Source organism: Eretmochelys imbricata, chromosome 3 (assembly GCF_965152235.1).
Source record: "Eretmochelys imbricata isolate rEreImb1 chromosome 3, rEreImb1.hap1, whole genome shotgun sequence".
Classification (NCBI taxonomy): Eukaryota; Metazoa; Chordata; order Testudines; family Cheloniidae; genus Eretmochelys; species Eretmochelys imbricata.
This window is the reverse complement of record NC_135574.1, coordinates 15,580,388-15,596,123: the sequence shown is the minus strand read 5'-3', so window position 1 is coordinate 15,596,123 and position 15,736 is coordinate 15,580,388. Positions and strand designations below refer to the sequence as shown.

Genomic DNA, 15,736 nt, shown 5'->3' with positions numbered 1-15,736 from the left:
TGGAATGTGAGTGAACCAAGGGTCTGGGATATGAAATTGTAAGGCCTCATGTGTATTCATCTTATTTTGATATATGCAACTTAACCATCTTCATAAAGGTATTTTCTGGGCTGAGTTAACAATTAAGCTAGCAAAGACAGGAATAGGAGTAAGTAAATAACTTTGGAGAGAAGGTTGATAAGGCAATATCCCTTATTGGACCAACTTCTGTGAGTGAAAGAAGTTTCATGTATGTCAAAGGAAATCACTGTCTTAGTTGAAGCACTAGAACCACAAACAATGACTGTTTAATTCTTCCTTTATTCTGCTTCATATAGGCTATCCCCAGTTCTATTCCTTCCCCTAATATTCAAGATTTTAAGCATAATTCAGATGCATCAGATTTCCAGTTAATACTCAAGCTTAGAGGTCATGATCATCTCAAATCCCATTGTGAAATATACTCTTCAATGCTTAGTACAAAAAGATGTGGTTTTATAGCATCTAGTGCTAGAAGTGAAACTAATTCCAGAAACAGGATGTCTGATGGAGAAGGTGCTACCACAGCACACCCCTGCCCCCCCCCCCAGGTGTGGGAAGGTAGCTTTAGTTTTAGACATCTCTACTGGTCTTATCTATGGCATAGGGGCTGGGGCAAGAAGCTATTCTCTAGGTAACCAGATCCCACAGCACTCAAGGGCAACTCTTTCCAATCCTACTGTGCCAAAAGAAGCTGACATATTTTAAAAAAAGTTTAATGCAGTTTTTACCCCAAACCCATGTCTAAAACCAATTAATGAGGATCTAGGAAGTGTGAGGACTCAAATAGCCAGCTTAGATCTGCTGCAACCTTCTCAAATATGGGATCTTCTATACACATTACTGGCTAAAACTGGCATCAGCTACTTCTTTAAGGACAGTGGAGAACCCTGCCTTCTCTAGCAGTAGGGATGCATTGATGGCTACTCAGTACCTGGGCTCTTCAAGCTCACACCCACCCTCACCAGCCTGAGCCCTTCCTGTTCCTAGGCCAGACCAGCATCTGATGTGTGCCTCTTCTCCCTGCACATCCATTTGCAGTTTGGATTTTTTTGGATGTATTAGCCTCTTTTGATGATAAAGATCATAGTCTGCACTAACTGTGAAATGCTATCATATGCCCTAACAGCAAAAGCTCTCAGTTCCAAAGGGATGAACAATATGCCATGTTTTTTGCTTAGAAAAAAAGTTCAAGAAAAATTAAGACACTAAAATTTATTTTACATATGCAAAATGTTTTCACAGAAACTAAAGCCATACAATCAAAATATAAATATTTCACTAAGTTAAGGCACTAGCCATTTAAAAATAGTCTGATCTTAAGTACATTACACGCACACAAAGATGACTGATTCCCTTTATTTTCCATTCTTTCTACCCCTTGGAAAACTTGATGCAGCTCCCTTTAGAGCTACTGATGCCACTCTTGAATGGTGCCTTGCTGATACTCAAGAGCAATATGCAGTACTTTGAGCTCTTTCTTCAAACACTGATCAGTAGCCTGGGAGTAAAGTGGCATATAGCAAGTCATACTGCATCACTAATAGTTTCAGGGGTTTTCAGATAATTCCGTTGTAAACCAACGGTACTTTAAAAGTTGTTAATAGATTTAGATCCCAAAAGGTACCATCCTCCTAAGATAAAGTTAAGATAAAGTCCATTGTTTTTTCATATCCTTACCTAAGCACTAAACTAAGTTTTTCTTCATGTGTTATTACAATCATGTTTTAACCAGAGAAAGCTTTGAACCCTGAAGTGAGGGGCCCATTTAAAGAAAAAAATCCCACATTTTTTTTCAAGTGTATATGAAAGAGTGCATGTAGGTAAGTAGGGGTGTTTCTTCTTTAATAGTACTTTGTACTTCAAGACCTCCACCTGAGAATTGCAAAAACATTTCACAAACAAACTCATCCTTAAGTCATTTCTGCAAGGTAACTAAGTGTTATGCCAGTTCTATAGCTGAGGAAACTATGGTAGAGAAGTCAACTGACTTGCACAAGGCCATGCAGAAAGTCAGTCAGAAGTAGGACAAGAACTTAGATATCCATCAACCCATTCCTGTACTTTAGACTACACCACCTCCTAGTTAAACTAGGAACATTGTACAACTTGCCTTATAATAGTTGCAGGGGAGAACTGCCACTAGTGTGGAATTTCTACTGCTGGTTTATTTAGCTACAAGAAATTGGAATCCCTGTTTCTGAGAACAATCACTATACACCAGCCAGAGAGCCACTGGTCTTAAAGTTTAAGACCCAGGACAGAGTTTTCCAACTGATACATGAGTGCAAGAATTGTAAAGAAATCACTGCTATTAATTTTAATGCAAAACGCAGTATGTTTCATTTACAAGTGTTAGAGATCAGACTCCTAGCCTAGCTAGTTTATAATTTTACAAGTGTGTAAATGCCCAAATGCAAAACATCTTTGTCTTGTTAAATGCCTTTTGCAGTAGGCAACAGGATCCTTTCAGTGTAGATTTTTGTAAATCTTGTGCTATTGAATTGTTACTCAAGGTGCAGAGGCAAACAGTTCAACAGATTTTTGTCTGTACATCTTAGGCAATTTTAAATGGAGTACTGTTTAAAGTGCATCATAGAACGATCAGCCAGATCATTCATACTATACATAGATATTAGGGTCTGGAAGTAAGTAGTGAGGTTAGGACTTCCTACATCTGCTATCCAATTAAGGGATCGTCATCCTCTTGTAGCTGAAGTCGGGAGAATGGACGGGGAGAGGACACTCTATTCTTCATGATTATTATAAGGCAGGTCAGAGTAGTTAACACAAGGAGGACACCAACAACTATTCCAATTGCTTCAGGGAGATTTATGCACCACTGGTCAACTAACAAGCACTTGGTGTTGCTGAAGGTTCCATTATTGGGCTGAGGTTTTAGTCTGAGGATGTGACACATCATTGGGTAGATATCAACATTATTAATTGTGTTCTGCTTGTAGCCTTTGTGAAAAGCAGGACCATGAGCAGCCAGGAACGGATGCATGCTTGGGAGAGCATTGTCATAGCCATGGTCACCTACTAAAGGAGAAATGCAAAGTTAATAAACAAATATAAAATTAATGTTGTAAACTAACAGAAATTAAGTTGCTTACAGACTTTGTTAGCTATGATATTAACACATCTATTCCTAAAAAAAGGGAGGAATAATAAAGTAATGCAACACTTCTAGTAATGCTTGAAAGCCACAAGAATTTTTAAGTAGGAAACTTTGCTATTAAAATATTAACAGGGCACTTTGCTGAAGTTTCTTTTTATTAGAGCATAACCTCCATATTCCCCCCAGAAATGTGAATCCAAGCAAGAGATCTGGATTATGAAAGTATTTATCATCGTGGTCTAGGATAGGGTAGGTTTGTAGCCAGATTTGTTTTTAAAAGAGTGGTCAAGGTACGTAATGTACTAATTCACAGTGATACAGCAGAAGTTTTAACAGGTGCTTTAACCTCTAGTTCATATACAGAACATGTAGCAAATTTGTGGTTTTTAAAAAAAAATCATTGCAGCAAAAAAATCCATTTAAGACAAATATTGTAGATCTAACTTTTAGGATTCTAGCAGTGTGAAACTGCAGTAGGGTAAGGGATTTTTGGTTAACAGTAAACAATCTTGTGTGTTTCTCTAGCATAAACAAACTCCAGAATAGGACATTTAGAATGCAAACAGGTCTCCTATAAAAGAAACTTGTTGCTAAGTGCTCTGGAAACCAAACATCTTCCCTGTGTACAGCTATACTTCACTGGGTCACTCATGCAGTTGGTTCATGGACTGAACTCTTCAGGACCAACAGCAGGCCTCTTTTGTGCACCTGGAACCCCTCTCTAGTAGTCTGCCAGGCTCAGAATTTGAAGAGTTTCAGGATGCAGAGTAGAAGCACTCTTCAATTTGGCCTTTATCTGCTGATCACTCTAGCAGCAGGGAATAGTAGGGGGGGTTTTATAGCAACTATTCTAGAGCCACTTTTGTATTTGCTTTAAACTTGTATAAGATGCCAACACAAAGGTTACTGTTTTCACATTAACTACATTGTTTCTTTCCATGGTCATAGAACAAGTTATTGGGATTCTCTAGAGGGCAATTTAAAAATTGTTTGTTCAGCCACTTCTAGCTTCTTCTCTAGAAGACACTCCTGACGAGTTTGTCTTCCTAAGCCCCTTATAAATTATAGGAACAACATTGATTGTTGAATACTTAGGGCAATGGTCTTCAACCTGTGGACTGTCTTAAGATGTACGTGAAAGACTGACTGAAAACTGAACAGAATTCAGCTATAGAGACACATTTCCAAAGAGGTCTGTGCCTCCATTTGAAAATTTCCAAAAGGGGTCCACAAAATGAAAAAAAAAGACTGAGAACCACTGACTTAAGAAAAGTCTTTAGAATATTCTTTTATGACTGACGATTCAAAAGACTAGATATATAGAAAGAGTTCGAAATAGCACTAACACTGAAACCTATGGGATAGGTCAGCAAAACAGATCACAAAACATATGGGGTTTCTTCTCATATTATACATGTATGGATATAAAAAAAAAAAAAAAAACTTAGCTGCTTATTGTGACTGGTCAGTTCTAAAAGTTTGCAGCACATTATCTTTGATAGATTCAGTTCCGGTACACACTAGAGTCCTCATCCAAGGTTTCTTCATGATCTGAGTAACTCAACAAATCACACATCAGACAGGGCCTTTGCAAATATCCTGTATATATCCAACTCTCGGTGGCAGTTTGTCCAAAGTGCATTTTTGACAGCATCAAGTCAATCAATTCAGGATTTTGATATGGGATTTTGTAATTTACATGCTCTCACGATCCAGTGAGTCTCTCCAGTAAGATGATTTTGTTTAGCAGTTTTGTGATGTCAGTGTTGGAATAAATCATAAGTTACTTGCTATTGTTTAAGCTAAACTTATCTTTTGCTTCTATGCACTCATTTGTTCTGTAGGAAAAGGCCCCTTCAAAGTTCCCTCACTATATTGCTAGAAACTGGAATGGTGGCAGTGGTATTAGTAGAAAAACCAAGCAACATTAGAAAAATTTGAGACTATCCATTCACTGCTCCATTAAGCTGCTAATTGTGTACTTGAAGGTATACATGGTAAAACATTCATATCTACTGTAGTTAAGTGCATAGTTTTTGGCTGTCTGGTGAGCCAGACACCCTCTTTCCTACACTCAGTCAGCTCTGAGCTGTTGGGTTCCCCTTTAGAAGGGATTCACACCTTTTACTGATAATATACTGTCACCTCCAACATGAAAGAGTACAGGACAGCTTTATATCCTATGCAACAATATGGATGAAACTGGGAATGTGGTGGCAGTGCAGATGACCAATTTTAAGTTAAGTTATTCTCTACAACCACTTGTTACAGTCAGATTCATCAAGGAGATAGGTGGTGGTGGCGGCAAAGTTCCAGAGCACTAAGTATTATCATGAAATGTACTACATATGACTTAAGACAGAACTTTTTGCAGCAGCAGCAAGCTTATATATTTTTTTTTTTTTTTTGGTTACTCAAATATACAGAACACAGACACTTTGCTTTCACTACATCTGACTTTACTGCTCAACATACTGGTCTAAATTCTTTATTGTAACTCATGGCTACTGTGACCATTGTTATTGCTGATTTATGCATACAAACTTGGTGGTGGTATAACTTTGTACTCCTAAACCCTTCCTATTTGTTTTATTTGCCTGTCATTTTGGGTAACCCATTGCTTATGGGTTTTTGTAATATGCATGGATTCTCTATTTTACTCATCACTGATAGTAGTACCTGAGGATCCCAACAATAGAAATAAAAAGAAAGAGTTCAACAATATAAGCCAGCAGGAGCATGAAGGATGAAAATACTTACATTTTCTAAATGACCCACTTTGTACAATTGTCCAGCCCTCATCTGCAACCAGAATTATGGGTTGAATGCGCTTATTGTGATGGTAATGAAATCTGTCTGGAATCTCTTCTTTAAGATACACCTTCATGGAAGTGCTGCAGTTTTTCAGTAAGTTATATACATATGTTTTGTCTGCAAAGAAAACAAACAGCAACTATTCAGTTATCTATGTAGTTTTGTCCATTTACTGTTATCCATAAGCACACTTAATACAACTTTTAAATAATTTTTTTAAAGCTACATGAGAGGGGGTGTCACTTAGGTACCCGATTGGTTACTGAGGTAATCAGTGTTGGCGTCATCATTTGTTTCTGCTGTAACTGTTCTCCTTCAAAGCTCTAATGGCTTCTCAGATTTTGTTGTGGAGAGAATGAAAGTTGAGATACAACATTCAATAATCACAGGGGAAAAAAAAATCCAGTTTCTTAGAATATAAAGTGAACCCTGCATTAAAGTCAGTCAGGTTTTTCTGATCATTTTTCATCAGCCACATCAGTTCCGGCCTAATTTTGATAGTCAACAATAAGTGTTTATCTGCAGTCATGACCCTAAAATGACATTGGGGAGGGATTCCAGCTTTCATATAGCATTGGTTTTAGCTCTATCAGTTAAGACTTGACCCATGAAATCAGGTTGTAATTGAAGTGGGATGAAAGAGGCAAAATATAATAAATATAAAACAAGTTCTAAAGACCTAAAATTCAGATCAGTATAATTTTCAATCCCCAGTGAAGTTATCCCACGGTGCTCGTTATTGTGATATAACTGAGTGACAGGGTGAGCAAAAGGAGGAAAGGCATGAAGGGATTTCAAGGCCAGAAGAGACCACTGATCACCTAGTCTGATCTCCCCTATAACACAGGCCATAGAACTTCCCCAAAGTAATTCTGAGAGCATACCTTGATTTAAAATTTTTCAGTGATGGAGAATCCACCACAACTACTTTAAATAAACCACTCCAGAGCACTCATTAACATCCAAAAGTACACAGCATGCAGGGTAAATATTAGCTATTCAACATGTGCTCTTCATTACCAGAGCCCAGTTATTTTTAAGTAACTAGATACCCCTAATTTAATGTATTCATTCATCCATTATTTTCTGTCTAAATAATGCAACATGAACTGGATTGTCTTCCCAACTCCTGTGAATAATACACAATGGGAAATTTCCAGCAAGAAAGGAGACGAAGTTTAACACTTTCTCAGTATACAACTGAAAAAAATATACATACTATTTCTTGGTAGTATTGCAGCAACTGGCGTCTTGTCTACCAGAGTGTAGTTACCACGGCCAATGCAGTTGTCCAGTCTAATCAGCTTGTCCGGGAAACACTGAGTCATTCCATGATCACTTGTAATTATGACATTAATGTTCTCCCACAATCCCAATGCCTTGAGTTTATAAATAAGTGAACCAATGTGGTTATCCACTTGTTCTAACACTCTTCTCATGTTTTCTTTATCTTCTGGTCCATATACATGCCCACTTGCATCTGGTTCTTCCCAATAGAGTGTAGCAAAAGTAACTGGTGGGTTAGAGTTGTTCAGCCACATAGTAATGTTCTCCATTCTCTCTTCAAATGTTACTGAATTATTATACTTCATAAAAAAATGAGGTATTGTGTTGTTAATTTTTACATCAGTACCAGGCCACATTGCAGCAGCACTTCTTCTATTCTCTTGCTGCTGATTTGTCACCCAAATAGGAGTTGCCTCATTCCACCAGAAAGGATCTGTATCATTAAACTCCGAAAATGTCTTCTTTGTATCTTCTTCATACATTGTGTTAGCCACAATGCCATGGCTTTCTTCATATAAGCCTGTCACTATGCTGTAATGGTTTGGGAAAGTTTTTGTGATAAAAGCATTTGTAACATGTTCTACCAACACACCATCCTCAATAAACTCTTGGAGATGAGGAAGTCTATAGTTTTGCAGATAGTCAGCCCTGAAACCATCAAAGGACACCAGGAGTAACTTGTGTATTGAATCATCGTTAGCATTTCCACCATAACAGGCTACAATTCCAGAAAGAAAGAGTGTTAATATTAATTTCATTGCAGACAACATTTCAAAGTGTTCCCAGCAGCCAATCGGATGTACCTGAAAAATTAAAAAGGTTTTATTATACATGCAATCTAAAATATGTGTTACACTGGAGATGGCTTAGATAGCTATGTTAAATATTTAAAATTTTTCACATATCTTTCCAGAGAGGGTTTTAACTGTGAAATCACTATTGGCCCAATCTTGGATTCACTGAAGTCAATGGTAAAATTTCCATTGACATCAATAGCAGCAGAACTGGGCCCTAGTTGTTTAGGTAAACACATGAGCAATTTAACTTTTCACTTCATAAATTCTATTAATTATAGACTAGTCATCCTAACTTTGACACTTGTAAAGATAGTGGAACATGTTATTAAACAATCATTTTGTAACCATCTAGAGGATGATACAGCAATGGATTTGTCAATAACAAAAATCATGCCAAACCAACCTAATTTCCTTCTTTGACATGGTTACTGGCCTAGTGAATATGGATAAGCAGTAGATGTGATATATCTTGATTTTAGTAAGGCTTTGACTTTCTCCTCTCACATTCTCATAACCAAACTCTGGAAACATGCTCTACTAATGAAGTTACTATATTGTGGGTGCACAACTCATTGAAAGACTGTACTCAAAGAGTTATTATCAATGACTCATTGTCAAAATGGGAGAATATATCTAGTGGGGTTCTGCAGGCATCCATTCTGGGTCCATTACTATTCAATATTATCATTAGTGACCTGGATAATGGAACGGAGAGTGTGGTTTTAAAATGTGCAGACACCACCAAGTTGGGAGGGGTTGCTAGCACTTTGGAGGACAGAATTAGACTCCAAAAGGACCTTGACAAATTAGAAAATTTGTCTCAAATCGACAAGTACTACAATTATTAACAAAAGTAAAATGCAGAAACACACAATGGGGAATAACAGGCTACGCAGTAGTACTGCAAGGATCTGGGGGTTATAGTGGATCACAAATTGAGTATGAGCCAACAATTTGAGGCACTTGAGAAATAGGCCAATATCGTTCTGGGGTGTATTAACAGGAGTATCATATGCATGACAAGTAAAGTAGGACAATTACTTCACTCGGCACTTGAGGCCTCCATTGGAGTAGTACCGTGTCCAGCTTTGGGCATTGCAAAAATTGCAGAGAGTCAAAAGAGCAATGTAACTGATAAAAGGTTTAGAAAAGGAGACCTATGGGGAAAGGTAAAAAACTGGGAATATTTAGTTTTGAGAAAAGAAGGCTGAGTGGGAACTTCCTGAGAAACAGACATTTAATTTGTGGCAAGATGGGGTGTCAATCTATGGACTGTCTGTGTGAACCCCGCTGATGTCCCCTAACAGTTTACTAATGCATTTTGATCTAGTCCCCTTTGAAAACAGGGCCAGATCAAAGCACATTAACGAACTGTTAATACACATCAGTAGGGTTCACAGACAGTTAGTCTGCAGCAGGCTAGCGCTAGGTAGATTTGAACGCCAGCTTGCCGAAAACTAATTTGTGGACAAGTCCTTGACTGCTGCACAGCTAACACTGCCAAACTGACCAGGAGTTCTTTGTTTGTCAAAGCTAGCACTTGGACTGCTACCCACTACTATACCAGACCGAAAGTATGTTCTTTACAAGTCAGTTTTTTCAAAAAGAGAATTTAGAGTAGTAACTTCATGCTGTAGCTATCATCACTGGCGGACCATTCATTAATCTAGAAAACAGGAATGCAAATTCTGAAAGCATGTTTTATAAAGTTACCTAACAGGCAGAGATTGGCCTGGAGCAGAGAGGATGTGCTGCAATTTAGCATGAGGACTGTGAAGGAATGACTAAGATTGCCTAATAAATTGCTAAAACACATGATGTGAAGTTCCAGGTTGCACAAATCCTCCTAGAATATCATCAGAGGACATAATCCTGAAGCGCAGGCAAGTCGAGCAATATTGCTTGAAGATTAATTTCAACAGCATGTGTGTGACAAACTCTACTGTACATGTGCAAGAGACAGTTTTCCTGTGTTTTGTAGTTTAGCCAAATCAGGGGCAGCAAATGGTACCTCCTTCACAATTGAACTATTTCCCCTGCCAAGTTTCAAGTATCCATTTCAAACCCTGAGGTACCGGTGCTCTTAAAATTCTAAGAGATGGCTTAACTTTGTTAAAGCGGCCTATTTTCCCCTTAGTTTAAAGATCTTTGTTGAAGCTTTTTTTTTTGGTAAAAAATTAATTCAGCCTGAGGCAGAGATCAAGCATGAAAAATTTCAGCCCAAACAGTTTGCCAAAAGGAATAAGCAATTGAAGACAGGGGGTTATAATGGAAAGTGTTTAGCCACCTATATAATAGGTGTTGCTACTATACAGACAGAAACATAAGCCTTGAAAACTGACATTCCCCCCCCCTTTTAGTTTTTTAATAATTCATGAATTGTGTGTAGTGTAATGAAAGGTGGGTGCACTAATTATCACAGTGGAATATATATATGTTGACATTTAAGGAGCCATAATTTCAATCCAAATCCTTGACTGAAAGTGGGTTCTGTCTGAACAAGAAGTTTGACAAAACTATTTTTATTGTGACAGGGTCAGGCCAGATGGCTACAAGAGTGGTCGAAGGTAGATACACTAGTTCCAAGTTAAGCAGGTCCCTTTCTCCTGGGTAAGATAACAGGGACTATTCCAGAACACTCAGGAACTTTCAGAGCTAATTAAGACAGGCAGGCTAATTAGGACCCCTGTAGCCAATTGGGAAGCTGCCAGAATTAAGGCTAATCAGGACACCTGGTTTAAAAAGGCTGTCACTCTAGTTAGTGAGGTGTGTGTGTAAGGAGCTGGGAGTGAGAGGATTTGATGTTTGGAGGACTGAGGAATACAAGCGTTAACAGACATCAGGAGGAAGGTCCTGTGGTGAGGACAAAGAAGGTGTTGGGAGGAGGCCAAGGGGAAGTAGCCCAGGGAATTGTAGCTGTTGTGTAGCTGTTCCAGAAGGCACTCTAGACAGCTGCAGTCCACAGGGCCCCGGGCTGGAACCTGGGGTAGTGGGTGGGCCCGGGTTTCCCCCTGACCTCCCAACTCCTGACCTAACACAGGAGCTTCCACCAGAGGTGAAGGTCTCTAAGCTGGTCCCTGACCCACATGGTGGATCAGCAGACACTGCGGGGATTGGGTTTTCCCTCCCCCCATGCTGGCCAGTGAGGAGGTTCTCTGAGTGAACAGCAGCTTTGAGCCATGAAAGTGGCCAAACTGAGGGCTGCCACGAATATTTGAGGCAAGCAAAATCTGCCAATAAGTGCAGGACCCACCAAGGTAGAGGAGGAACTCTGTGTAATAATGTATATAAAATATATAGTGACACACCCACCCCTTCACAGAGTCCCAAAACTAAAGCTCTTGCAACCCCTGATTAAAAAAAAGTCTACAGCTGGTGCATCCAAGAGTAGAATTTCAGCCTGTCTTCATAAATTCTTTATGGCAACAGCCTTTGCTAGCAGATCAAGGCCAATAGCTTGTCTAGATGGGAGGTTATGGACTACTATAGTTACCTTGGTGCAAAAATTCCTAATACAAAAATCCTTAGATACCATGGTAAGAGTCACCTTAAAAATGCCACAGGCAGATTTTCTAAAACCTTTCTTAGGCTTTTGGTCTACATTTGACCTTTTACTTCTAATTATTATAAGAGATAAGTATTTGATAAATATTTCAATTCACATTGTGGCTATGTATACCTAGGGTGACCAGATAGCAAGGGTGAAAAGTTGGGACATCTGGTCACCCTATGTATACCTGTTATAACCTGGTTTTCCATTCAGTGGTCATTTCACAGGAATAGGCTACAAAGTGTTGACTATTCTTTAAATAAGTCGTTTAGAACTGTAGTTAAATTTTAGAGTCCAAATGTTTAGGATTGCCTTTACAGACAATATGGGTGTTAAAACAATTCCCCCTACCTCAGTTAATAAGGTCAAGTGGTGGCATTTGTGATGCTGGAATCCATGAAAATCTAATTTACTTTTCACTATATTTTCATTGTGTGTGTTATGCAATTTGGAAAAATAACGCTAGACTGGCCAGTTTAACTTCCTGGTTAACATCCATTCATACAATGTATTGCATTTGAAGTCACAATACTACAGAGGAATGTTTAAATCCAACACCATGCTCATTGAAACATCAAAATAGTTTTGCATTTAAAAAAAATCTAAAATTGGGATCTAAACTAACTGACAGGCATAAGAATGCTGTTTCCTCTGGTATATAAGGATAAGGGAAGCTACTTGTGATTCAACACTCCAAAAAAAAAAATCTAGTACTCCTCTCACTTTGCCACCTTATTTCATAATACTTTCTCAATCTAATTTCAGAATCTATAAATCTTGCACACTACTCAGCTGTCATAGGCAAAGACACAAAAATACAGGGAGAGGGGGAAAGGATCAATGTCTGGTTTGCACCACCATGTGACATCCGCTGACAAAAGCATCGGCGGGAATACATTGATTGCATCCGCAACGTCTCACTCAGGTGGCCACGCTACGCTTCCCTTTTCTATACCCAACATATTTCCTTAGCTGAAAATAAATCCAGACCCCATCGTCTCCAGCCACTTTTGCCGGAGACACGGCATTTATTTAACACCCTTCATTCTAAAGGGTCCCAGAGCGGCGCCCCCAATACACACTGCAGTGAACAGGGACCACTTTATCTTCCACCACAACGCAGCTACCTACCAGCGGGCTGAAACTGAACCCCTGTCAGATATGTCCTGCCCCGCCCAGCGATACTCCGGGACTCAGCGAAGGGCGCTGCCTACAACTGGCACCGCAGGCAAGGAAGGGCGGGCGCCCTGCCAGGCACCTAACCCGCGGGGGGTGGGGGAGGAACAAGGTAAGTGCACCTCACTCGCCAGGTACTCGGGGTGGGCGCTGGGCTTCTTGGAGAGGGCGACACTCCCCCACCAGGTATCCATGAGGTGGGGTCTCGCCCGGCAGGCGGGGCGGGCACAGTACATGGGATGGGGGGAAATCCAACCCTACTGTCAAAAGATGGGAGGGGGAAACCCCTCTGCATACACCTCCGCGGGGGCGGGGGCGCAGTCTCCCCCTAGCTCGCCCCTACCACAGCCGGGAGCCTCAACTTACCCCTCCGAGTCCCCAGGCAGCGCCGGAAGATTGCTCGCTGCGGCGCGGTTTCCTCACAGGGCGAGAAACGGACACAGCATTCGCGCCTGCGCACTGAAACCACTTCTCCTCCTGCAACGGCAGCCCCAACTGCCAAACCCGAACCGCAGCACTGGAGGTTAAAGGCGAGGGGAAAGGGGGGGGATTATTGAGAGCCGGGGGCTCTCTGGTTGGTCAGAGCGCCCTCGGCCTGTGATCTGATTGGCCTGCTGGGTTCCGGAGCGGAAAGACAATGTAATGAGCTGTTTGGTTCCTAGAGAGGGTGCAGGTGCGAGAGAGGGACTTGCGCTGTGCGGCGGGCGGGCGCGTGCAGAGCGCTGGGGTGAGGGGGAGAGGAGTAGGCAAGTGGGGGCGTGGGTCGGGCTGTGGGGAGAAGGACAAGCCTGGTGCGCTCAGTGAGAGGGGCGGATGCAGCGAGCTGCTGTGGAGTAGGTGCAGTGGGGGTTTCAATAGGAAACTAGGGCAGGGCAAGTGATGCCAGGAGGGGTTCAACGGGAGGCTATGGCAGGGTATAAGTGAGAGCTGTGGTGCCAGGAGGGGTTCAGTGGGAAGCTATGTAGGATACAGGTGAGGACTGTGGTGCCAGGGGGGTTCAGTGGGAAGCTATGGCAGGGTATAAGTGAGGGCTATGATGCCAGGGTTTTGTGTGTGTGTTGTGTTTCCTTGCTTGTCTGCTGTTACATGAGACACAATATACCTGATTTATTGCTGTTGCAAAGTGAAATGGGCCTTGTCAGCAGAGTGAGCTCTAGGCTAGTGGGTTCCTGCAGGTCAAGGCACGATTGGGTACCTCCTTGTCCCAACGGCTTCTCTCTCTGCCACCTATGCATCCAGCTTGGCAAGCCATCCTTCCTCCGTCTTCCTTTTTTCTTATACTGAAAGGAAAGGATGGGGCCCTGTTTCTGCTCAGTTGCTTGCTTCCAGCACAAATGCACCCCAACATCCTTTGCTACATCTCTTCATAGAAGCTGCTAAGGACACGGGGGAGTGTTTTTGAATCTTCAGACCAGGGGGCTAGGTGCTGGGACTCCTGGGTTCTATTTCTAGCTGTGAATAATAGCCAGAGTAGCGAACTGGGAGTCAAGACTTCAAGGTTCTATTTCTTGCTCTGCCACAGGCTTGCTGTGTGATTTGGGACAAGAAGTTGCGCTTCTCTGTACCTCAGGTTCTAGGCCTATATAAGAAGGGCTAATAAAGGTTAGTATTTCTACTGAAGTCAGTGGAGTTACTCTGGATTTACACTGATGTGTGCAAGGATAGAATCAGACCAACAGAACGTATAAACAGTGAAATTTGAAATGTACCTTAGCAGTTTATTGTGGGAATAAACTGGTAATTTATTGAAGCTTCAATAGTCTTATTTTAATGTGATATTTAATCATGGAAAATAGAGAAACAGAGCCACATCTATCTTCGGCCTAACTACTGTTCTTCAGCAGAGGTAAACAGCTAGGTTTAGTTTCTTTAGATTATACATGCCTCTGGTAAATTGGCAATGAATCTTGTGTGAATTCAAACCTTGTTTCCTTTTCCTTTATGAGCTTTATGCATACACTGCGGATGGTGGGTTATGTTGACCTGCCTCTCTGTCAAAGAGTTATTTTGAAATGTAGATCGGGTATACTGCTACTATACAGGAAAGCTATGAGAAAATCTGTAAAGGAAGTAGCACAACTCTGATTCACCCTTTTTCTTGGAATGCATAGAAGAATAGCCATAGTGGGTCTGTCCAATGAATCATAGAATCATAGAAGATTTGGATTGGAAGAGACCTCAGGACGTCATCTAGTCCAATCCCCTGCTCAAAGCAGGACCAACCCCAACTAAATCATCCCAGCCAGGGCTCTGTCAAGCCGGGCTTTAAAAACCTCTAAGGATAGAGATTCCACCATCTCCCTAGGTAACCCAGTCCAGTACTTCACCACCCTCCTAGTGAAATAGTTTTTCCTAATATCCAACCTAGACCTCTCCCACTGCAACTTGAGACCATTACTCCTTGTTCTGTCATCTGCCACCACTGAGAAGAGCCTAGCTCCATCCTCTTTGGAATCCCACTTTAGGTAGTTGAAAGCTGCTATCAAATCCTTCCTCGCGCCTCTCTTCTGCAGACTAAATAAGCCCTGTTCCCTCAGCCTCTACTCATAAGTCACGTGCCCCAGCTTCCCTAATCATTTTTGTTGCCCTCCACTGGACTCTCTCCAATTTGTCCACATCCTTTCTGTAGTGGGGGGCCCAAAACTGGATGCAGTACTCCAGATGTGGCCTTACCAGTGCCTAATAGAGGGGAATAATCACTCCCTCAATTTGCTGGCAATGCTCCTACTAATGCAGCCCACTATGCCGTTAGCCTTCTTGGCAACAAGGGCAAACTGTTGACTCATATCCAGCTTCTTGTCCCCTGTAATCCCCAGGTCCTTTTCTGCAAAACTACCGCTTAGCCAGTCGGTCCCCAGCCTGTAGCAGTGCATGGGATTCTTCTGCCCTAAGTGCAGGACTCTGCACTTGTCCTTGTTGAACCTCATCCGATTTCTTTTGGCTCAATACAGTTTGTCTAAGTCACTCTGGAAC

General features: G+C 41.3%; 1 protein-coding gene across 1 annotated transcript; it reads right to left on the bottom strand.

The window, feature by feature from the left end:
• Positions 1–1,218: 1,218 nt before the first annotated feature.
• On the bottom strand, positions 1,219–13,242 carry ENPP4 (ectonucleotide pyrophosphatase/phosphodiesterase 4). Its single transcript, XM_077812432.1, has 4 exons — positions 13,130–13,242; positions 7,173–8,043; positions 5,900–6,070; positions 1,219–3,060 (listed from the first exon to the last, which is right to left on the bottom strand). The coding sequence occupies exons 2-4, from the start codon at positions 8,008–8,010 to the stop codon at positions 2,699–2,701; spliced, it is 1,371 nt and encodes a 456-aa protein (XP_077668558.1). The 5' UTR covers positions 8,011–8,043; positions 13,130–13,242; the 3' UTR covers positions 1,219–2,698.
• Between the last annotated feature and the right edge of the window lie 2,494 nt (positions 13,243–15,736).

Bases quoted from the DNA above. Each gene is read 5' to 3' on its own strand.
- ENPP4 (XM_077812432.1), bottom strand. From the start codon at position 8,010: ATGTTGTCTGCAATGAAATTAATATTAACACTCTTTCTTTCTGGAATT. The intron at 6,071-7,172 runs GTATGTATATTT...TTTTCTTTGCAG, and splicing joins TGCAATACTACCAAGAAATA to ACAAAACATATGTATATAAC. The intron at 3,061-5,899 runs GTAAGTATTTTC...TTTCTCCTTTAG, and splicing joins AAGTGGGTCATTTAGAAAAT to TAGGTGACCATGGCTATGAC.